Raw genomic sequence first — 24,020 nt, 5'->3', positions numbered from 1 at the left:
TCTCCAATACCAGCAACTCAGCTTTCACGCTCTAGGCCCCGCTTGGACTCCTGTCGGGAAATTCCAGCAAGATCGTCGGGGGAAAATCAAATCTCGAGCGCCGAAAGTACAATTCAAGCATGCTTTATATAAGCTGTCAAATTTTAGGGATTAAAAACTGTTTAATGCGAGCAGTGCTACCTTATGTGCGAGGTGTTGAATACTATTGCGATCGTATGGGCTGTAGCGATGGGCCCAGCACTTCCCCGATAGGGAGACTAGTACCCCCGACATGGCGACTCTTAATTTGCATGTGATTTTCTTTCAAATTATCATATTATTTAAAAAAATCCCATAATTAACACAAAAAGTTATTATTTCTTAATGAAAAAAAAAACCAGGCAAAATATACCGTATTTTTCCCAGACAGGGGGATGGGGGGCTAGGCTTCCCCGATGGAGGGTGATGTGGACCTCCTTGTGAACCGCCTTCCCCGACCACTCGTCGGGGAAGGCGCCGCCTCTGAACTCCTTGTGCATCAATGCTGGCTTCCATGTCAGCAATTTAGATGCACATCTTCAGCACTTGTAATTGTGAAGTTTCTATGCCAGTGCATGGATGTAAGTTGCAGATGTAGCCTGCTGGCGTAGAAGCTGCGGAGTGTCTAGGAACTCACTTGCACTGCTTACGCACTCACTTGCAACTGCGTAGCTCCCATTCTGACGCCTGAACGTCAGCATGCTGCATGCTTTTATGCCAGCATTTACAAACTCCATTTTATTCTGTACACCGTAAGTGTGGATATTCTATACCAGCAACACACAGTTTCCATCATCGCCTGCCTAGTCATTGCGTCATTCCAGACTGTTTGGCAGTCTCGCTGCTCCACACGAGCTTTTAAAGAATACTCTTAATTTCTACAGTATTGTTCACTTCGTGTTTATTACAAAGGATATCTCCTCCCAATAGTTCATTATTAATTATTCATTCAATTTACATTTATTTTATAGGAATGATTCCAGCACCGCTTTTATTTGGGGCTGCAATCGACTCAAGTTGTATTTTCTGGGAAGAAACTTGCGGAGATAGCGGCTCTTGTTTAATTTACAACTTAAAGGATTTCAGACTAGCTTTCTTTGGTGTGATAGTGGCGCTGAAAGCAATCAGTGTACTCTGCAATTTAATATGCTGGCGCCATCTCGTAGGTGGACAGTCAACACAACAGATAGAGGACGAAAATACGTTGAAAATACATTTAGAACCCGATAAAAAGAAGCGAGTAACGTGGAACAAGAATTCACTGGCATTGGTTAACTATGGTTTTGATGACGCTGCATCCGCAAACGGAGACGTTGTGAAACTTTCATCCATGTTAGTAAATGATGTCAGTGGTGTACCGAACGGAATAAATCAAGCAAATGATCATACCGAACCTATACCAATAACGCCTATCTGGATTGACAACGTACATGTAGTGACGGCAGTAAAACAAGATGAAGTCAAAGTAATCAGTGAGTTCAAACCAGTCTCTTTGCCAGAGCCAGACCCCCCTGTTACAGAAGATGTCGTTAAAGTTGTGCACACTAGTGCTGTTGCAAGCCCAGCCAAACTGAAATGGCTAATGCCAGTTAAAGGTAGCACTACCAGTCTCAACCATACCTCTGACCTGGAAACTCTCGACGAATTACCATCGACGTCTGAGGACGCAATTGGAACACAAAATTCTGCAGCGAACAAAATGCCACATAATCTTAAATGGACGACGGTTGATGAGGGCACACTTACATCTAAAAGTACAAGAGGTCGGTCTGCATCGGTACCGTCTGAGAAAACGGTGTCTATTTCAGATAGACACCCTATTCCTCGCCCAAGATCTTTTCACAGAAAAACCGCTAATACTCAATGTACCGGAGAGCTTGCACACCTAGACGATGGAAAAACATTACCGTCTGACGATAGTAGCCGATTGAGAACCTACTATGATGCCAGTGAACCTGATAGTAGAACAGAACCGAATGGATGGGCTGTGACACCAACAGACTTAGTGACTCAACCTGTCAAAAGCACAATGCCAACATATGCAACTGTAAAAAGAACAAAACCATCAAGTTGGTCCCCTTATAGGCCTAACAGATCTCAATCACTGCCTCATACAGCGATAATAGAAACGTTACCATACGATTTACAAGTACACCATGATGCATCAATCTACGCTACAATCGATGACATGTCTGGCAGTAGACCAACTATGCGATCTTACCCCAGCGAAACTAGATTACCCGACCCAGACGTCTTCACTGAAATTGTCTCGACTAAACATCCAATGGGGAAGCGGAAACCCATGAGTTTCACGGAACTCACATCAATATCCAGTTCAAAGCGACCATCTCTGGTAGACACTGTGCATCCAATGAAAGATCCATCGGTAATTTCAGGCATTAAAACAAATGGAATATTGAAGCAAAACGGGTTCATGACAACAAACAGACGAGCCAGTGCACCGGTATCACCTCCAAGAGATGAGTGCCCGGCTGCAATTTATATTTGAAGCTATTTTTAAGCGTACATATTACACATATTGTATCAATAGGTTTTCTTTGAACAATTGGCTAAATTATTGTTGTAGTCAACATAACTCTTTTCTAAATATATAAATTATAAATATAATATATGTATATATAACATATATTATAAAATACACCACTTCATCGAAAAAAAAAAACAAAACTATAGATGGCGCCATACAATAAGCAAAATAAAGCACATAGTGTATCATGTATGATGACAGATCAGTTGGCCGATATGGATACGTCGTATGTTGCTGCTCTGGTGTGTTAAAAAGAATAGATAACATTAAAAAAAAACAAAAAAAAAAACAAAAAAAAACAAACAAACAAACAACGACATGACACTTTTATTGAGTTTTAAAATACAAAAACCAAGTTTATTATTCCGATACAACATAATGAACAGAGACAAAATGACATGGGAGAATGAAGCTGTCTCTTATACACATCTAGATGTGTATAAGAGACAGCATATACATATACCAAACAATTCATTTATATCAATGAGTACGGCTTTTTAAATATTTCGACGTCAAATTTCATTATACCATTTCAAAGTACCATTTGAGAGGCAAGGTATTTTCTTGTTACAAAATTACAACTATGATATTACGTTTGTAATTTTTGTTTGAATATTAGCAATAATAGTAATAATAGTAGTAGTAATAATACCTAATAGGCCTATGATTGATAATAATGGCTCTGATGTTGATAATATATCAGAGCCGTCGGAACTGCACCGGCTTTGGCCGGATCACTTTTTCCTCAATTTTATTACTTTTTTTAATAAATATATACTGATACCTATACATTATATGAATTTATTATTAATGTTTGACTAACATTGTCTTTTTAATGTTACATGTTTAAACAAAAATCCACCATGCGTTTGTTTTTTCATTGCTTATGTACCGTTAACTCTTTTTAAAATCCTTAATTTTGATATAGAGGTATAAACATTTTGGGGATGGAGTCGGCCAAACTGCCATCACCACACAAAATGTAGGCCTATATGGGTCAAGAAGACGGCCCTGATTAATTGCAATCAAAATATAAACCCCTAAAGTGAAAGACATTAATGGTTTGTTTAAGTGTGCGATTTCCAGACAAAGGAGCCGTTTTCACAACCACGATGGAGTTCAGGTGCCGGGGTATGGTGCTAGTCCACTTTCAAACTCTAAACCCTGCATCTGCTGCCCCCTGCATGGGTTTGGAATAGGAGAGCTGCTTTGCAGGTTGCCATCTATTATTTCTGGGCATCTAGAGATGCCCTAATATGGCATCGCAAGATGCCCGGAAATAGCAAAAAATAGCAGAAAATATTATTTATGAACTCTAAATATAACTCTAGTTTCCACTAACTTGAAATCTTGTGTCTGCCTGTGTACAGCAGGATGAGGAGGACTAGCCTATGCTCCACATGTTTGTGCCAACTCTTATATCAGGTGCCATATTTCCAAAATTTGCTCATCTCAGTCCCAACCAAGATGGGGCTGATTTTAAATCTCGTGGCTGTCCCTTGAAAAGGGTGGGGTAGCGACTCTAGGCTTGCACACATAAATTATTTCCGGCAGGTGCAAAAAAGAGTTGTTCACCATTCATGGTGCAGCGGAGTGGATATATTAATTGAAAGATTAAATAACCTGCATAACATAATTATTGCAACACTATAACCAGCCCTCATCGTGAAAATATTACATTCATGTTTATTTTCATGTTTAGTAAAAAAAATTGAGATCAATGCTAAACTAACTAATGTATGTGAAGCTGGTTCCTTTGAATAAGAAACTACGAACTTGGAAATAATTGCACAGACAAATGAAACGAAAAAGTTGTCGAAAGTAGTTGACGAAGAGGGCAGTAAGGTTCAATGCGGGAATGCGGGCCATGCGGGCATTATGGGGGGTGTGAGTCGCTGATCAGAACATCAGAATCAGGGTTGCCATTTGGCCTTTTTGACGGCCAGATTCCTCAAATCTGGCCGTATAAAAATTTGCCTGGCTGTAGCATTTGGAAAGTCACGGCCAAACTATATTTGGCCGAATTTGGCCGAATTTTTGAAAAGTTTACATTTTTTTCAATATAGGTCTAATATAACATAGACTTGTTTTGGATATTTTGTTTTTGTTAGCTTAAATTCTATATTTGATTCTAATCGTGTACCTTTGTTTGTACTTGCACTAAATGCACTTAATCTATATTCCCCGATTCAGCCGATTTGACGTAAGAGAGTTTATTTAAAAGATAACAGTCACATTTAATAATTTAAATGGTTCGGATGAAATATATCGATAAGGTTTATCCTCGTTTAAGCTTTATGAAGACAGTTCATTGTTTGTACCATATTGTGTGTCTTTGTATATGTTCCATCTTCTATCTCTTTTGAATTTCTTTTGAATATAAATTAAATACAGTACTTTAATTAATTTATTATTGCCCTCTTGAATTGTATAGCCATAGGTGTCGCAGTGTTCTTTATGTAGAGCGCCATATATAAATGCTCGATTTGATCATTCGGGTCCGATGGCACCTCCAATTTCAAGCAAGTCTTGCAGAGACTTCTTCAAAGACACTCCTTAGTTAGGTTGCATATGAGAATGAAGAAGATAATTCTGATACTATAGCAACATTGATTTATTGCTTAAAGTACTGCGACAATAACATTCAGAGGCGAATTTGGAAAGTTTAGATAAAAAGTGTTTATTAACATTTTCATAGGTTTGTTTTAACGCCAGTGTTACCTAACTATATAACTTAATTCATTCTAATTAAAGAGAGCCACGAATTTGCCAATAACGGGCCCCTTAAAATTGTTGCTATAGATCGACTACAATGTACATTAATATTTAATGCATTTAAATCAAATTTAGATCAATCTTAATATTGTGAATTTCCTCTAAGATGGTGTTATCTCGATCGGACCCACTTTCGCCCCCCCTTCCCCTTTTTCGGCCCCGGCCTTCCCCTTTCGGACATCTCTGGATTTTCCCCTGAATTGACCTGGATGCCAGCAACTAAAGAACATAGGCTATTTATCTTTTGAATTTCTTCAATTTCAAAGGAATGAGCGCTGATTTTCGTATAATTTTTGTAGTATTTCAAATGAATGTACCCACTGTTGTCTTCTAATCGGATTAAAAAGATCTGGCCGAATTTTGGCCGATATCGAAAAAAAGTTTGGCCGAATTTGGCCGTGAGATGGCGTGTGTTTGGCCGTGAAGCCTGTCGACTATCTGGCAACCCTGATCAGAATATGAGTGTCTGATTATTTGCGCAAGGGATCGGAGTCACAATAGTTAATAGCGGCGCTATAGGATCTTTGGTTAAACAACGACTAAGCCTAAAGGTGAAGATAGGTCTGATAGAATAGATAATTCTATATTTAATTAAGGTTGTAGTAGTTACTAGTAAACACTTTGTCTTATTACGTCAATGTTCAGTCTAAGAAGGGGGAAGTCTAGGCCTAACCCTGCAGTGTAGCTAGAGTAGAGTTGTATCTGGTGTGGACTAGGCCTATAGGCCTATGTCAGGTCCATTTTCAATCTGATTCAATTGTTTATTTAGTGGTGGAGCCAGGATTTGCGAGGTCACCGACGAAAAAAGTGGGCGTGTCTGGCGTCGCTCAAAATCTCAATAAAGCTAGCCCCTGGTTTTCCAGGCGAATTTATTCGCGCGAACAAAAACGTCGGTTCGCTACCTGAGTTCTGGTTGCTTGCTCATTTTTTCGCTAGCATAAACTCCGATAGAAATGTGAATGTGCATGTGCTTGAGCCGCCGCTTTCCATTCGCGCAAATAAATTCGAAAACAGACTTTAAGCCGGTCCACTAGGCGAATTTATTCCCGCGAATCAAAGTCGTCGGTTTGGTTCCTGAGTTCTGATTGGTTGCGCACATTTTTCACTTTGCAAAAAGTAGAAACAGTTCGAACTACCAATTTCGCTGAAACGAAAACTCCGATAAAAATGTGAATGCGCATGAACAACGTTTTCAAATCGCGCAAATAAATTCGCCTAGTGGAAAACAGGGTTAAAGTGTTGCAAGGGGCGCAGCCCTGAAAAAATATATATATATATATATATATATATATATATATATATATATAGAAAATACAGGCCTTTATACATTTTTTTCTCCCCGACAAATTGTGGTGGGGTGGGGGGTAGCTCTCTCAAAGGTGGCCCAGACCCCCAGCCCACCTGCTGGTGCCACCCCTGCATAGGCAGATTCAAGTGGGTGGGACCAGCCGGCCGGGCCCCCCTAAATTTTCCAAAATTAAAAAAAAAATTTAGAAAAAAAGAAAATTATATTCAAATTTGAGTCTAAAAATGTCATTTCCGGCCATCTAGAAGTGCCATAATCAAAATTTTTCTTACTCAGTAACAACAATGTTGGCCCGCTATCTGTGAAAGTCCTTCTCTGGGCCCCCTCTATTTCAAATAAGGTAAAAAAACAGTCACTGTATTAATTAATTTTTAAGTTATTTCTGATACCACTAATCATTTCCTTGGCCTCAAAAACATATATATAGACACTAATATTACCAATATATGACTTAGATAAAGAAGTTATGACCTTTTTCATGTATTTTAACTGCCGAAGGGGTAATTTTTTCCCTGCCCCCTCAATTTCGTTTTTAGGCCCGCACTGTCCCATTTTTCAACCGATTTTCTTAAAAAAGGTATATAAATGCTCAGAACAGTACGCCGCTTCATTTAAGACCTGTACATTTGGTATTTGAAATATCACCATTTTATAGCCCACCACTATTTCAAATTCCTGGATCCGCCACTGCCCTGAATTTATTATTTTAACATACAGCTATTAATTAGCAATGGCGGCAGAACATTTTTGAAAGTGTCTCAGTCTGAGAGGCCATTTCATAAGGATGATAAATCCAGTAAGCAAGTGAAGCGAGCACCTAGGTTGGGGAGCCTCCAAGGGTCCACAGTGGGGATTTTTGCATGACGGATATGTTGCCCGTGCAGCCCGATACTCTCAAACCAGGGCCCTTCAGAACCTAGTTATGCCACTGGTAATATGTCTTCATTTGCAAAGGTCTTCCTAAATTATGGTTAATATTATTTTGCTACACCACAACTTTCTTGAGAGTATTTCTAACTAAAATAATAAAAATAAAATCTGTTTCCAACTTCTACTCTGTAACGAATTACAGACATTCGGGCCCAAAGGCGATCTGGCCCATTTTAAGGATGATTGGGCACAATTTGAAAGTGGGCCTGATCGTCCTGAGAATATGCCTGATAGTCTAGAAATGGGCCTGAATGTCATGGGCATAATCATCTTGTGGGCAAAATCATTTATGATTGATTGATTGATTGAAAAAAAAAAAACACTTCATCATGATCCAGGAAAATTCACACTCTGTATAATTATTAATATTCCATAATATATATTAAAATAAATAGGTCTAGAGGCCTACCTGTAGATGATAATTTTATTTACGATTCTTAATAGCAGTGGCGGTAAAAAGGTCATAATTTTTCCCACGTCCGAAATCCATCCAACTTTTTTCTTTAGTGGTATTCCAGGTTTCCAACAAAAATTGCTGTGTAAGTAATTTTTTGCCACTTTGGAGTTTTGATTCTGCGCACCTATTTTTATAGTGATTAGATTTTGAGTTATAAGCCACCCAATTAAAATACTTCACATTTGCAGGAATCAAGCTATGTCTGGAATCAAACTTACTTATGTTAAGGGGAGGGGTTTTGGCGAAAGTGGACGATTGATTATGGCTGCTGCAGGAGTGGAGGTGAGAATCATTTCCCTACATAATTCTAGATTGTAGGCTTTTTTCTGAGTGTTACTAGCCTAGTAGACAGGCTTAACTTTTTAGTAAATACATTTATTTCTCTGATCATTTATAACACTTGTATTTTCAGTGGGAAGAGGCACACCTCACAGACAAGGCGCAATTTGAAAAATTAAAGCAAGGTGAGTAGCAACGGCGGAAGGGGGAGGGGGGCCATTTCCCCCAACTCCCCCCCCACTTGTTGACAACACTAATGACAAACATTTAACGAACGCTGCAATGTTATTATTATTATGATTAATATTAGTATTATTATCATTAGGCCTATTATTATTATTTGCTGCTTACACTTTGTTTATTTATTATAAAATATAGATTTTTTTTTTTTCATTTTATAATGAACATTACAAGTTCCCTTTTTGAGTTGAGCAGCCAAATGTTGATTGACGTCTGTATACGTGCGTCTGTAAATTATTATTTGAAACACACCCTCGAGCATAAAGAAAAAAATCGTCTGCATTTGTGAATTCTGTATTTAGGCATATGGAGGGAGGTAGACAATCTTAATGGAGTGACATTCTAGTTCTCTTTATGCTAACCACGAAGATGTATAGTAAGTGTAACTGTCTATTTCGTGAATACTTACCTGGATAAACCGACTAATTGCCATTGTTCCCAAACGGAACACCCCTTCGAAAAAAATGGAACAGTGCGACCCAGGGCACCACGTACGAACCGTCTCCCTAACAAACGTCCTCATTCCCTTTTCGACCTTCGTTGGAAAGTGAACCTCCGACAGAGTGCTCAATCATAGAGTTGTTCCACGTGTTAGCATGTTCGTGTTCGCTACTTGGATAAGGATTTTCGGTTCTGGATTTTACTTTTCTAGCTTGGATTTTATTTTCAATAAGTTGCTGGATTCTGGAATTTTATTTTTCTGCCTTGGAAATAGTAAGTGTAACTGATTGGCTTACAGTAAACCTTAAAACTAGCGTAATATAACCACATTTAAACTAATTTAAAAAAAAACAATAAGATACTTAATTAGGCCATTTTCTGAAATAAAGTTCTCTGAAGGTTAACTACAGAATTATATTGAACAGCGGCAGATTTAATGGGGAACCCAGTCAGCACGGGACCCCATCCTCCTACTTTTTTTTAAATATTTCAAAAAAATGGAGAAAACAGACAAAATTGTATTCAATTTTTAATTCAAGAGTGCCATTTCCTGCCATCTAGAGGTGTCATAATGGGGCTGAGGCGAGTGGACATTCTATTTGCGCAAGACCCTCCCTGGAACCCCTCTATTTTGACTTCCTGGACCTGCCACAGTTTGAGTACCATTTCCGGGCTACATAGAAGGGTAATTTTTATCCATCGGGGGAAAAAGTGAAGTTTTCGTCGGGGAACCCATATTAAGGATAACCCTCATGATAAATAATCCATTGAGGTCGTGGAAGCAATCTTGACTTCGACTTTGTTCAGAAATCTGTGGCGTGTTCAAGTGGGGGGAGGGGGAAGGCTAAATTAAAAAAAAAATTTTTTTTTTAATGGAGATATACATTGGGGGTGGGGGGAGGTGAATTCTAAATTGTTCAATTTTTTTTTTTTTAATGGAATTGTAAGGAAAATTATATTCAAATTTTAAGTCTGAGAGTGTAAATTCCAGCCATCTAGAGGTGGCATAATCACAAATTTTCTTACCCCATATAGATTCTCCATCTGCTGAAGTACCCAGTGGCGGATGCAAGAGGACCCAGCCGGCCCGCCCCCTACCCCCTTAAGTTGTTCAATAAAAAAATTTAGATAATTATATTCAAATTTTATATCTGGAAGTGCAATTTCCGGCCATCTAGAGGTTTCATAACCACAAATTTTCTTACCTCAGCCCCAACCATGGTGGGGCTGAGGTAGTATAGATCTTCTATCTGTGAAAGTACCCTCCCTGGGCCCTTCTATTTCAAATTCCTGGATCGGCCACTAAATTACAACAAATATGAAATCATATTACAGTAGTTTGATGCCTATAAAATTCACCAAACTTCGTAAAATATTCGTAGCTTCCAGGCGGCTTCGCCCCCACCGGGGGCCCTTGGCATCCCCCTGGCACCAGGGGGCTGCCAAGGGTGGGGGGGAGGATGGGGGACTTAAGTCCCCACCACCGTACAGGTCAAGCCCCCCCCATCGGACATGTCAAGCCCCCTACCCCCGGACTGAGTTTGTCGGGCAGTCAGACCATAAAAAATATAAAAATTGGCCCACACCAAGCCAACACATGTCTGTCACAGTCTGAGAGTGCCATTTTCGGCCATCCACGTGTCCCTATTTTTTTTTTTTTTATCTCATCTCAACCCTTCCGCCTGCTAGCCATATGAGCTCAATCCCTTTGTCGGACAGCTTAGCGCCCCCATCCCCCCCAAAAAAAATGTATTGTACAGCCGCCAGTACAAATAAAAATCCCTAGTAGGTTTTTCACAGGGACAGTTTGTATGGCTTAGTATGTCCCACATTGAGCACAATATTACTAGGATTGGCATTCAAAATAATTGGATAGGCACATTATTATTGTTGGTCCGGCAACCTCTTGGCGTCTGGCGATGAGGGTCCAGGCCTGTCCGGAGAGGTGAAAATGTCCTCCCATTCTCAGAAAAGTGTAATTTTCAAATTTCTAAATTTAAATTTTTAACTAGATGGGTTGCTGATGTTTGGGCAAGTTCCATTGTTGCAGATTGATGGATTGAATATTGTGCAGTCAAGGGCCATCATCCAATATTTAGCCAATAAATTTGACATGGCGGGAAAAACTGCTGCAGACAAAGCAAAGTAAGTTCTTCTAACTGAAGCCTAGATGAGTGTTTTTTTATAGTATTTGCTGTATTTTAAATATAAAGAGGTTTACTACACAAAATTTCCTGTATGTGTTGGGGTGTGGGTGGGAGTGTGTGCAGGGGTGGATGGGGGTGGGGGGAACAGACCGCTCTTCCACTCCCTTTGGGAATAAAAAAAAAGAAAGAAAAAATAGATAGCCCAAAACGCCTCGGAAGCTATTTTCGGGCTTCTAGAAATCAAAAATTTTGCGGGGCATGCCCGGAACCACTAGGGTGGTGTTATCTCAATCAGCCCCCACTTTGGGCCCCCCCCTTTCGGACACCTGGATCTGCCCTTGGTGTGTGTGTATGTACGTATGCATGCAGATGTGCAGTACAGAGAGCAAGGAGTAAATCTGAAGGCTACAGCAGTAGGGCCACCCTGTAGCCGATGAAAATTATTTACTATCTAAAGAAACCATGACGGAAGTTCACAGGTCAGCAATGTCGGCTTGCAACTTTGTGTTGGGGCTGGTAGGAAAACTGTGTAATAAAGATGAGATGAGGCAATCTAATTTGAATGGCAAACAGGGCCATCGCAATTAGACCCTGAACGCATTTGTAAAGAGTAAGGTCTTCTGTTTTTATGGGATTTTGGTAAGTGAACAGACGCCAAACTGGAAACAGTGTGTCATATCCATTAACACCAGACAGCTACGAAAACCACCACCCTAGCCTGTGCCCCAGAGATATGGAAATTAGGACTAAAGATCAAACCAAACGGCTCTTTTCAGATCCACCATTTGAAAGAGATGAAGTACTTATGATGAAATGCAAGGACACCACTCCATTCCCTACACACATTACAATATAGGGCATCTTAAGCTCATTGCTAGAATTAACATAACAAAAATAATGATTATTATTACAAAATGAGCTAAATTCATGAATTGAAACCATTGAATAAATATGTACACAGTACTTACAATGTTTCGATCTTCTATCAGTTGAACTTCATCAGGTACTGACGGGTGCTGGTACTACTTGCATTGTGAGGTGTTAACGCAACGCCCTATATCAGCTCTCCTTTCAGGGTGGTTGCCGGGGGCCCTGGCTTTTCAGGCTGTAGTAGATGGTCATACATGTGAGAAAGACAGTATGCTTTATCATCTCTGTTCATGGTATTATTTCCTTTTCTGATCCACAATGCTTTTCTGATTTGTCATTTTTGGTGCTTCAAATTTATATAATTAGGAAGAAAAGTACATATCTTATTTTTTGGAGATTTCAAGGCAGCAGCGGTCGTAATAAAAATAAAGAAAGACTTTTATTTATTTTTCTGGAATTTCCACTTTTTCGTGGCGGCGGGTGCGCTAATTGACCAAAAATAAAATTTTATTTTTATTTGGAATCATCAATATTTGCAGTCGCCGGGTTCGCTAAACAAGGTATAAAAAAAGTCCCGCCCAATGGATGATGTGTTGGCTTTTACGTATTTTTTATGTTCTTCCAGTCTAGTTTTTTCCTGGAACATTCAACCCTAGACTTCATTCGGAGGCCCTTAAAAAAGGTAAAGGTAGGAGAATAACAATAACTTGCAGCGTCATTGTACTGAATTGCGTATGGGCGTGGTCTGTGACTACCTAGCTGCCGTAAAGAGGCAATTATTGTAGCTACATGTTCACATCCTTCCCAGCGTCAGGGGCTGAAATGAACCATAGCATCAGCGTAACCCCCTACTCTTTTGAAATACTGTATGCAATGGGTTATAAAAAAACAATTGGAATTTTTTTTATTCTCATTATCATTATTAGTTTTTTCTTTTTTTTATTTGTGTTATTCTGATTACCTTTTGGGAAATTGTTGCATGTATTTTCTACTATAACTGCCAGCAAACATCAAACCACCAATCAACCAATTATTTATCTTTTAATATTTTTTCCTATAATTTGTTCTTGTGTGTCCCCTGCAAGAACAGGCATCAGTTTGTTACTCTTAATTGATTCTTGTTTTTATATTTTTATTTATGTAGAGTAAATATGATAATTGAAGGTGCCAAGGACTTTGGTATATTTCATGGAATTGCCTTCCACCCTAAGGAATCCCAGGCAGGTTTGATTGCTGAGAACAAGAAAAAAGCCGAGAACAGATATCTCCCAGCTTTTGAAAAGGTAAGCAAGTGCAATGATTTAAATACTCGATTTCCAAATCAAATTATTATTCAATATTGTTTTTAGCTAATCAAGATGTTAGTATGACTTAATTAATTGACCAGATTGCATTGACAATCAAGAAATTGTGTAACCATTCATTCATCCACTCTGGTTTTTATTAAAATGATGAAATTTGACATTGCAGCATTGCACTGAATTGCGTCAAAATGCCATCAGAATAATAAACATTTTCTGTTAAAACCATAAAATCTGAACAACACCACCATCGGAATAATATATACATAGATATAATATATATTATTATAGTAATATAATTTCTATATAGCTATATATTGACATTTAATAAATATTATGCATAACAGTTTCTCTTCACACAATATATATACAAACTTTTCTTAAATTAACAAATAAAAATATATATTGACATTTAATAAATATTATGCATAACAGTTTCTCTTCACACAATATATATACAAACTTTTCTTAAATTAACAAATAAAAATATATATTGACATTTATTAAATATTATGCATAAACTGTTTCTCTTCACACTAATGAGTATGTGGTAGCAGTTGCAGTTACCAAGAGGTGTCAGCAGGAATATCAGACAAGTCAGGCCCCCCTGTCATTGGATGCCTCTTGATGTCATCTGATTATTGCAGTTCCTCATGTGGTCCAAAACCAAACTTTACTCTCTCTCCCTTGACCTCACAGGAAGTTCTACTCTAGGACCCTGATCAGAACCCCAAGGCAGACCCATGGTTTGGATCCATTTTGGACTAAATTAGTTCCAAGTGGGATAGGTTTAAGTACTAAAAATGACCATTAAGTTTTCATTGGAATAAGGATTTAGTCTGCATTCTCAATTTTTGGAAGCCCTCACCCCCCCCCCCCCTTTTCAAGATGAATACCAGCTTATGCATGTTATTGATGAATATCGTGTTACATTGCCTGTTATTCATCAATAATAATACAACTTGTGTATTGTATTTACAGGATAAAATTACATTTGCATTATATGAATAAATAGTGCATAGATATTAGCTAATTACATGATAAAAATTATCTGAAGAAATTAGTTTTTATTTGATTTCTGTTGTAGTTGTTGAGTGGCAGTAACTCTGGGTATTTTGTTGGAGATAGTTTAACTGCTGCTGATGTTTTGGTATTTGAGGATCTTCTCTTCATGGAAGACTATTTGCCAGGACTGACTGCTTCGTATCCAAAACTTCAGGTGACTCTTAATTTATATAACATTTCGTAGTAGTAGTAGCACGATAGTAGTACTTGGCTGAATTTCTTACAGGCATGGGCAAACCTTAAAGGTCATTTTGTAGCTTCTGATAGGTCTGGTAGGTGCTTTCTTTCATGTGTCCACTATGGTGCAGGACCTGAGTGGACCAGTACACTGGTGTTAACCTCCTAATGACTGAATGGCAAGTCGAATGGCCACTGGGCCCCTAGGCATCTCCCCAGGAACCCACCATTGGCGGCATCACATCCACAGGGCCCAGGGTTATCCTTAGGTGGCCCTTATCAATTTCTTTGTGTTTAAATCAGTTATCTCTGTGTATTTATTGTTAAATTAAATAATCTTGAATCTTGAGTCTTTATTAATTAATTATTTATTTTTACTATTAGGCCATATTTAATTGTTTGTCTCAAAGCTTCCGCGCGCATTAATAAATCATTCTCACCTAAAAAAAAAATGCTTTCAAAAAAATGTTGTCTCGCTCGAATTGTAACCTCCTTTAGCCTACAACATGTGCATGTTAACATACTATAATTCTTGAATGAAGAGAGCCCTCTAATGAACTTTTTAAAACCCAGTATTTTTTAGATCTCACACATGTTCATCGCAGTAAATTTTGCATCTATTTAATCTTTGTTTTCGGCTTTAAAACTCAACTCAATGATTGATTGCTTTATTTATTGAATTGTCCATGGATGCTGTGTTTGAGTAGAATCCACAATCTAGGTATGTAAGATGGTAAAGATTATTGATTGAAGACAAACTTGTGTAGAGGCCTACATTGAGATCAGGCAGGCTTAGAAACAGGCTAGGCCCCTCAGTTTTGATTTATCTGCTTATTAGACGTGGCCTAGATATGTGAGGGAGTTTCTTTTTAATTCTGTGAAGATATTGGCTTCTTTTCGTGCATAGATAGTTATGTACTGTGTAACCAAAAGGTGAAATTATCACATACAATACCACAATGAAGCAAAATAATACAAATTAATCTAGTAGACCTCACGTACTGTGAGATTTCCTTCCAGCAAATGCTAGCTCTGAGTATATGTTTGAAATTGTATATATGATTGTTATTCATTGATGTCAGAGAACATAGAAAATAAATAAGACATGACTGAAATTTAGTTTGTATCAGCATTGTTTATTCATGGTGTTCATGGTCAATTCAACCATGAAAATATTTTATTAAAACATGTTTAAAAAACTAAAAAACAAAAACGTGTTCTTCATTACATTTTTGAAAACAGGAGAGCTTTGAGACAAACAATTAAATTAATATGGCCTTATTATTAGTACAGTAGTATTATTGGCTAGAATATTTTCTTTTGCTGTCTTCCTTCCATCTTTACTTTTTTATATGTCTGTATTTATTTTGTTGGATGTGTAAGTACAAAGAGACCACACATATCTGTGTTATGCTATAATAATGTTCTCAAGTTAAAAAAAAAATACTGTAGGTATGTGAGTACTGTTCTAATATTCCCCACAGAACAGAATATAAATGAATATAGAAATCCCATTCTTGCCATATTTATAACATGTGTTTTTTGTTTATTTTTTAGGTTTTCTTTGAAAAAATGAAGGGTAACCCAAAACTGTCTGCATATTTAAGCAGTGACAAACGTTTTCCAATCCCAGATGACAAATATGTTGCTGAGGTCATTAAAGTCCTCTATTGAATTTTGTTCAGGGGTATTATAGTAAAAATGTCAACTACAAATACAGTCATTTTATATTATAGTTTGTAATATGTATAGAAGTCAAGAAAATATTTTTATTGAATTTGTTCAGGGCTCCCAATATCAGGTACAACAAAACTCAAAATGTTCAGGGAAATTAATATACAGTATATCACAATATAACACAACTTTTGTATCTGTCAAAATTAATGAAGTACTACACTTGAAATGATGATTTTAACATTGTTTTAGAATAATTTTCGGAAAATAATCAAAAAAATGTTATGGTTTTGCAGTGATTTAATAGTTAATATGTATTTATATTAGGATTTTACTCAGAGTAGCCTACAATACACTCAAATTGTTTGATTTAGCTAGAGGATTTTACTCAGTGTACAATACATTCAAATTGTTTGATTTAGCTAGATTTATGTGTACATGTGGCTGGTGGGTGGGGGAAGAAAAACCACTGAGTGGGGGGTGGGGCAACAAATAGCAAATTTGTGCCACTTAATGGGGTTAAAATATTAAAAATGACCTTTAAGATGACAATAAAGATGATGATGACGACAACAACAACAATATTTTAAATTAACTTTTCAGTTCTTTCAGGCATATTCATATTTCGTAGTCTTTTGTTGGAAGACTCCATTTTTATCATTAGCGTATGACTCATCCCATCATTCTTCCAACTGGATTTACTTTCACAATTTACAATTGAAACGATAGCTAAGTGTGTACTGCCCCCATGGGGCAATAGCCACAAAAAATGACTCTAAACCTGCAGCCTGACGGTAGTGATATCACCGGTCCGATGATGTTTTGTTGTATGAACGCTTTGTCTGTACAGAATTACTAAATATACTAGAAATTGCAAATTGCAAGTGAAGTGCTGCGAAGTACAAATGCATATAAATGTTCTTTGAACAAAATTATTTATGCGAGTCAAGTGAAAATAATGAATAATAAAATTATAACAAATAATATGAGACACGACCCATTGGGTAACAAAGTCGTAATTTTTCATTTTTGTCAAAAAGTGTCTATATGTGGTGAATTATGGTTTAGGTTTTTTTTAATAAAGTTTCAAAAATTTCTATGTATGTGGAAAATGTAGTTGATTACCAAAGGTTATAATTTTTATTTTGAAGACTGCATGGTCTAGGAAGTGTACATTTTTTTATGGGGCAAGTTTCCAAGGGCGGGTTTTCTTGGCGAGTTGACTGCCAAAGAGTGTTATCAAAGTGCTAGCCAGCGTGTTATTTAATCACAAGTGCGAGACATATCACAAGTGTGAGCCAGCGAGCCATGACGTCACGACAATAGATAGAGACGTTAGCCGGTTGTGCGAGGTGTCGCCTGAGATTTGTGGAGTACAATTCAAAAAACAACTGTAAGTCTAATAATGAATTATTGTGATGTTAAATAGACAATGTTAGCTATCAAAGAGCGACGTTTTTCATTTTGGACCTTCGTCCCTTCAAGGCTAGGCCTATAATACCATCCTAGCTAGTCTAGGCCTAGAGTAGGATAAGGCTAGCGCGACATGCGGACGTTGGTACGAGTAGGTTAGTCTACAAACGTCGCCTAAAGTAATTGATTTTACCCGGCAAAACGAAAGAAGGAAACTCCGCTTTTCAGTCCTTATAGGCGCTCGTTTTTTGACAAACAACGACCTTTCAGAGGTCAAATTGCTGTCAAGAATATGAATTGGCTGCTTCGCAGCAATAATGGTCAATAATGTGAAATGAACATTAAATATCTAATTGACTTTTTTTCTTATACTTTGAGAAAAATTTCCCACTGAAATAACATGAACGAACGGTATACTGGGTATATTGTACATAGACCAGCCTAGAGAACATAATAATGTGTAATTTTAAATATAAGCTTAATGACATATGTATGTGTTAATAAAAATAACGCAAAATATATAATAGAAAAGAAGATAAGGGCAGTTTGCAATTGTGTACTAAAAGCTATATAATAATCATAATCGCTCATTATATTTTACGTTTTTGTAGTAAATTTTTTGGCACAAATCATCAGATGTCAAGGTGCCAAGTCTATCACTTTTCATAATTCGACATATGGGGGTGGGGGCGCTTCTTATTTTCAAAGTGAATGTTGTAAATTTTGGGAATTACTACTGTAAAACAATAGAACTACTAAAAACATTTTTCAACCATGAAATCCTGTTAAAAAAGTTAGAAAATCGTTTTTTAAATTACAGTATTTTTTATCGAATCACAGTCTGTATCATGGAGTGTATTAATCGTCATTAAATCACCTAAACTAAAGTATGTTTCCAGTTGATATCCCAGTTTCATTGAAATTCATATACAGTACATTATCATATTTAGGCCTCTCAGCTGCTTTTCTTCGAGATGGATTCCTTTTTGAGATAACTTTAATTAGTGAAATTGTTTGTGGTCTTTGCAGGAATTGAACACAGGACCCTAGGATTGGATGGAAACATCTATTGCATTTTTTTAAAATTTTTTTTTTTAACTGAAGTCACCAAAAACAAGGCTTGGAAGCCACTTTTAGAAAAGGGGTTACTTAACTATTATTTATATGCCATAAAATACCTGAGCCACTTCATAGCCTGTCAACAACGCAAATTGGGGAATCTTAGCATGGCCGGCCGAGATTGGACAGTGTGTGGTTTGAACTCCTGACCAGAAGTTCAACAACCAGAATGGGAACCACTAGATCTCTAAATCAATGACGTGGAATAAACAATGTATTGTATATCGGTACTTGTTTGAAAATATTTATTAGAAATTTTAGAAATGTTTTCAGAACAACATTATATTCAATATATTTCAAATTGATTGTTCAAATCATAGATAAATAATTTTATTTCCAGTATAACCATGTGTTAAAATATTGATCTTTAATAGAAGAATCAACAGTATTATACAACATGGAGGAAATGAACATGGTTCTATGGTGCCTCAATAATTAGGTGACATTACTCTAACCATCCTAGAAAAAATTAGAGCACAGCTCAGAAGTGCATTGCAATACAGTAGTAGTAACTCAAAAGTCCAGACTCTCCATTCCTTTGTAAGTTCTTGTCCATTCTGTATTATTTGTCTTGGGTAAAAATATCCAATCACATGTAGTAGAAGATGCTCATTCTCATGAACCCCCTGTGATTGGCGGAAACTCTAACTTTTCAATAACTTCCTTTGTTACATCTAAATGAGGATGTATTTGATTGGCATCTGTCAGAGCTGCTGGCGACACCTTTAATTCACTGATTTTCTTCTCTCGACTTGTGTACTCACGAATAATGTAATTTTTATCAGCCTAGAGTTTAAAAATATAAAGGTTGGTTACTGATAAAATGAAATAGAAATATATACCTTTTGCTTACAGGAAACAACGGCTGAAGCTGCGCACTCACTGCGACCGATGCGATTCTATAAAAAAAAACGCGACGATGGACGCGCAATGGATTGTTTATAATGAACATCCATTCAGACGACTACCGAAAATCAGCAGACGGCATCGCGTCGTCTAACGCTGACAGGGAGGGGAGTTGGATCTCTCGTGCGACAGCCGTACGGCTGCTGTACGATACAATGAGTGCCCAGCTTTAAAGGCTATATTCTGAAAGACAGTGAGCTCATTTGAAACTTGCATTTCAGCCCTCCAGCTGAAAATCAAGCAGAGCAGCGATGGGAATTGAGATAACCATGGTTCAGCACACACACAGTATAGCCAACTGAACTTAAAAAGAATAAATTTTTGTAAAAGAGGATTCATGTACCAGCACTAATACTGCAGATGCTACAGGTCATCAGCCCATGTTAGTCAGACAAATTCTACTTACCTCATGGTAAAAACGTGTGTCATTTATTCGGATTAAAACACCATCTACTCGTAAATAGAACCTTAATAAGACAAAGAAACTAGTTTGCATAACTCTCTGAAAAAAAAGAAGAAAATCTACATTAGATATTAAATTAATCATGTAACTTGTGAATTGAAGCTGCAAATTCACTTGATGTAATGCAGGCCAAAGGAATCACCCTCCACATAGAAAATAGTCCACATTTTTAAGGCAATTGACAATGTACTGAATATGAGAGTTATTTCTGTAGTGATCTAACCAGCTCCCCCACCATGTTGGTCCAACTTTTTTTATAAACAGACTCACCAATTTAGCAGTTAGCATTGCACAGCCATTGTCTGCTAGCTCATCTTCAAATAGTACAATTTCATCAAAGAAATAAATCTTCTCTCGTACCTTCAGCTTTTCAACATCAATTCTGAGGTCGGTGGGGTGTATGACCTTCAATTCAAAAGGTGTAAATTAATTAATTATCATCAATTAATTAATGAAGTATCGCAATCATCTCTATAAGAAAATACAAATATATAAATTTTTAATTTCTTATAAATTTATTTCCTCAGTTAAAATCTGTACCCCCTCTAAGGATGTTATAGAGTGTTAATCATTCCATTAGCAGCTGAAGGAATTTTTTTTCTCTAAATAGTAAATAATTTATAGTATTATCACAGGAAAGAAGCAAAGAAAGATAATTTACATTAGCTTTAGCATAAGTTTATTTTTTTTTTTGATATACATTTTATTGAAAGAAGTTGATAACCTATTTGTTTCTTTAAATATTGCAATTAATTGTTTTAATTGAAATTTGGAGGACTTTCCAATACTTTACCACAAACAGCATATATCTATTATGTTCTTACTTGAATCTTTGCTTTAGTTTCAAGGCATGTTCCTTTGTAATCTGTTGTATATGTCCAGTCGAAAGGTTTTACGACTTCTTTGATGAACTCATTTGTTTTTCTGCAAAATGAATGACAAAAAAATGATATGAAAATACTGAGAACCGGCCAAGTTGTTTTTAATCTTGTGAAAAATGTTTTTAGACCTTCAGTCACCAAACTACAACTCCTATTATTGTTAATTTATATTTTAAACTTGTCTTTTTAAATCAAGTAGTGTATTAATTGATTCCAATACTAACTGACAGCAAAAACTAAATCTAAATCGCACATTTACCTAGCCTCTTGCCAGGCTTTAGCAACTGCAACTTTTAAAAGGTCCTGATGAGCGTCTACTAGCTTCAAAGCATCCAGGGCGTTGAACTCTATACCAAATCCAGCTTGATGTTCGATTCTTAAGACGTTATCTCCAAACACCATCTCAGGCAGTTGGGGCAGCTCAAGTGAACGCTGGTATCTATTCCAAAATTAAATATAAGCGAGGACTAGATAATTTATTCTAGTATTTAAATAATAACATGTACAGTAGGGAACATTCTTTTTTTTTAAATCATTTTCATTAACCAATCATTATTCATTCAATATTATAATTTTACTTTCTAATTAATATAATATTATTTTAATTATTTAAAAAATAATATACGATTAAATAACAATTTAAAATGTTTAAGAACAGTGATTTTCGGAGCTAATTGGTACATTTTTGCTTCTGCTAATTAATCCAGTAAAAAGTGATTAACATGGTTTGAAGAGCAATTATTTAAAGATAGTAAATTTAGATCTGTTTCCATTAAAAATTTGAATTTACAATTGCCATACGTAAAACTTTCAACATAATAATAATGAAAGTATATATTAACCTGCACACTACACAAGGTCCTTCTTTGGGGTCACTTCCAAAAATCACCGAACACTTTTGTGGGCTTTGGCAGACAGACTTTAAGATGTGGCCCTTTACACTTGTTATGGTCCAAGGACCAAAGCTAAATGTTTCTGTCTTTTTCGTAGCCTTTGGTTCTGTCATGATGAATCTGGAAACATAATTTTAATATTCATTATAACTTCATAAGTGCTGTGGGCCTATTTTTTTATTTTGCAAGGGAAACTATTAAGAAAGGCTGTGGCTAGCCTATGCTTACGCTTTAGTGATTAAAATACCAAAGCGCTGATTATTCGACTTGGCTTTACCCTAACCTTTAAAATAACTCTCACTATTTTTTAATGCACTACATCTCAGCATAGCCACTACTGTTGATGAAGAAAATAGGACTAGCCTAGCCTATAGTGTCCTAGCATTTAGGTTTAACCACTATAACAACACCCTGGCCTAACTATATATGCCTAGGCTAACGGGTGCAGGTCAACTCGGCCACAAGTCAACTCGGCCACAAGCAACTCGGCCACAAATCAACTCGGCCACAAAAAGTTCGGCTACAGCCAACTCGGCCACAAGCCAACTCGGCCACAAGTCAACTCAGCCACAAGTCAACTCGACCACAAGTTATTTAATGTAAATCTCTGCAGTTTTTGCATCCTTTTTCTACAATATAATGATTAAAATAAAGTACAGTATATTTTAGTAAAACAGGACCACCACACTACCAAAAGAGATTTGAATGCTATTGCCTATGAATTAAAAAGAGTTATTTATTAATGTGTTCGTCTTCTGTTTACTCACAACATTCTACTTCAACAATAATATTAAACAAAAATAACGACAATAAATTAATAATATTTACTTTAATAATACTAATTAGTCATTATTACGATAATAAAGGTGATAACAACAACAACATTAATAGTAATATTTATTTTAACAATACTAATAGTAATAATACTAGTATGGTAATATTACGATATTATTTAAATATCAATTTTAATAACTAATTAGTGATAATAACGATATTGAAGGTGATAATAGCAATAATACAACAATAATAAATTAAAGATAATGTTTTATATAATATAATTTATAATAATAGTATTACTAATTAGTAACAATAATAATAATGATACTTAAATACTAGGCCTACTTAGTAATATTATAGGGTAATAATATCGATAATAAGGTGACAACAACAACAACAATATTAATAATAATAATATGAGAAAAATACCAATGAAACACCAATAACAATAACTTTTTAAATTACTATTATTAAAATAATAATACTAAGACTAATATAAATAATAATAATAATAATAATAAATCGAAAATTATTTATTATTTATATGGTAGTGTAATAATATCAGCAAAAATTTGAACAATACCGTATATATGTTAATGCTAAGACTAATAATTAATATTAAAACTAACGGTAATAAAAACAACAATAATAACAGCAATAATAATAACAATAAGTATAGTAATACTTAAAGAGTTAGTATTTTATACTTGATGAATTATTCCTTCAAATTGTAGTACCAGTAAATGACTTGTGGCCGAGTTGACCTGTGGCCGAGTTGATTTGTGGCCGAGTTGACTGTAGCCAAACTTTCTGTGGCCGAGTTGACTTGTGGCCGAGTTGGATCGAATTCGCCTAAAGTCCTTGAGCCTAGGAGAGGGAGCTTAAGGCATACGCCCTAGAAAAAGACTTAGAGGATAGCCCTCCCACCTACCCAGACCTAGGCCTCTACACTAGGCTAGCTAGGCCAGCTTGGCTAGGCCCTAGGCCTTGCCTAACCTAGGCTAGTCCTATGCCTAGCCCCTACCCTAGCTCTATTTAGCCTAGGCTTGGCCTAGGCCTAGGCCTAGGCCGGTGAGTTTCGCAGCCGGCAAGCTTAAATAAATCTGTATTAGAATATTACATATTTTTATGGTGAAATTAACTGAAATCAAGCTGGAGCCATTTTAAGAAGTAAGGACTTTTACCGTAGATAATAATTTTAATTAAATTTCACCGTCGCCAATCCAAAAACAGAAACGCGTGTGGAAAGGTCGTCGGGTCATTTTATGTTCCCACCGTAAATCGCGTCAACTCACGTCCACTTGCGTCAACCAAGGAATGCAGACGTTCAACAATGCTAT

The 24,020-nt window shown here is 36.5% G+C and overlaps 3 protein-coding genes across 4 annotated transcripts in view; 2 read left to right on the top strand and 1 right to left on the bottom strand.

Moving 5' to 3' along the window:
* The window catches only part of LOC117108954 (solute carrier organic anion transporter family member 3A1-like), an 11,570-nt gene extending 8,902 nt beyond the window's left edge, over window positions 1-2,668 (top strand). Inside the window, exon 10 of the mRNA XM_033251147.1 lies at window positions 990-2,668. Within this exon, the coding sequence (XP_033107038.1) occupies window positions 990-2,527 (1,538 nt within the window). The 3' untranslated portion in view covers window positions 2,528-2,668. The remainder of the gene's footprint in view (window positions 1-989) is intronic.
* A 3,097-nt stretch (window positions 2,669-5,765) lies between these two features.
* LOC117108968 (glutathione S-transferase Yc-like) lies at window positions 5,766-16,810 on the top strand. The gene is made up of 7 exons (XM_033251171.1): window positions 5,766-5,892; window positions 8,223-8,316; window positions 8,447-8,498; window positions 11,007-11,139; window positions 13,156-13,294; window positions 14,400-14,531; window positions 16,112-16,810. Exons 2-7 carry the CDS (start codon window positions 8,233-8,235, stop codon window positions 16,226-16,228), a joined length of 657 nt encoding a protein of 218 aa, XP_033107062.1. The 5' UTR covers window positions 5,766-5,892; window positions 8,223-8,232; the 3' UTR covers window positions 16,229-16,810.
* A 2,165-nt stretch (window positions 16,811-18,975) lies between these two features.
* On the bottom strand, window positions 18,976-24,002 carry LOC117108934 (TIP41-like protein). 2 transcript variants are annotated; one of them, XM_033251116.1, is made up of 7 exons: window positions 23,865-24,002; window positions 21,853-22,023; window positions 21,270-21,449; window positions 20,954-21,053; window positions 20,400-20,534; window positions 20,073-20,168; window positions 18,976-19,546 (listed from the first exon to the last, which is right to left on the bottom strand). In XM_033251116.1, the coding sequence occupies exons 2-7, from the start codon at window positions 22,014-22,016 to the stop codon at window positions 19,376-19,378; spliced, it is 846 nt and encodes a 281-aa protein (XP_033107007.1). In that variant the 5' UTR covers window positions 22,017-22,023; window positions 23,865-24,002; the 3' UTR covers window positions 18,976-19,375. The 2 variants fall into 2 exon arrangements, with proteins under 2 accessions (XP_033107007.1, XP_033107009.1); XM_033251118.1 differs by having other exon boundaries at window positions 23,801-23,909.
* Between the last annotated feature and the right edge of the window lie 18 nt (window positions 24,003-24,020).

Source organism: Anneissia japonica, unplaced genomic scaffold, assembly GCF_011630105.1.
Source record: "Anneissia japonica isolate Jap-2015-1 unplaced genomic scaffold, ASM1163010v1 scaffold987_len1640505_cov201, whole genome shotgun sequence".
In the NCBI taxonomy this organism is placed as follows: Eukaryota; Metazoa; Echinodermata; class Crinoidea; order Comatulida; family Comatulidae; genus Anneissia; species Anneissia japonica.
This window is presented reverse-complemented; position numbering and strand designations above follow the sequence as displayed.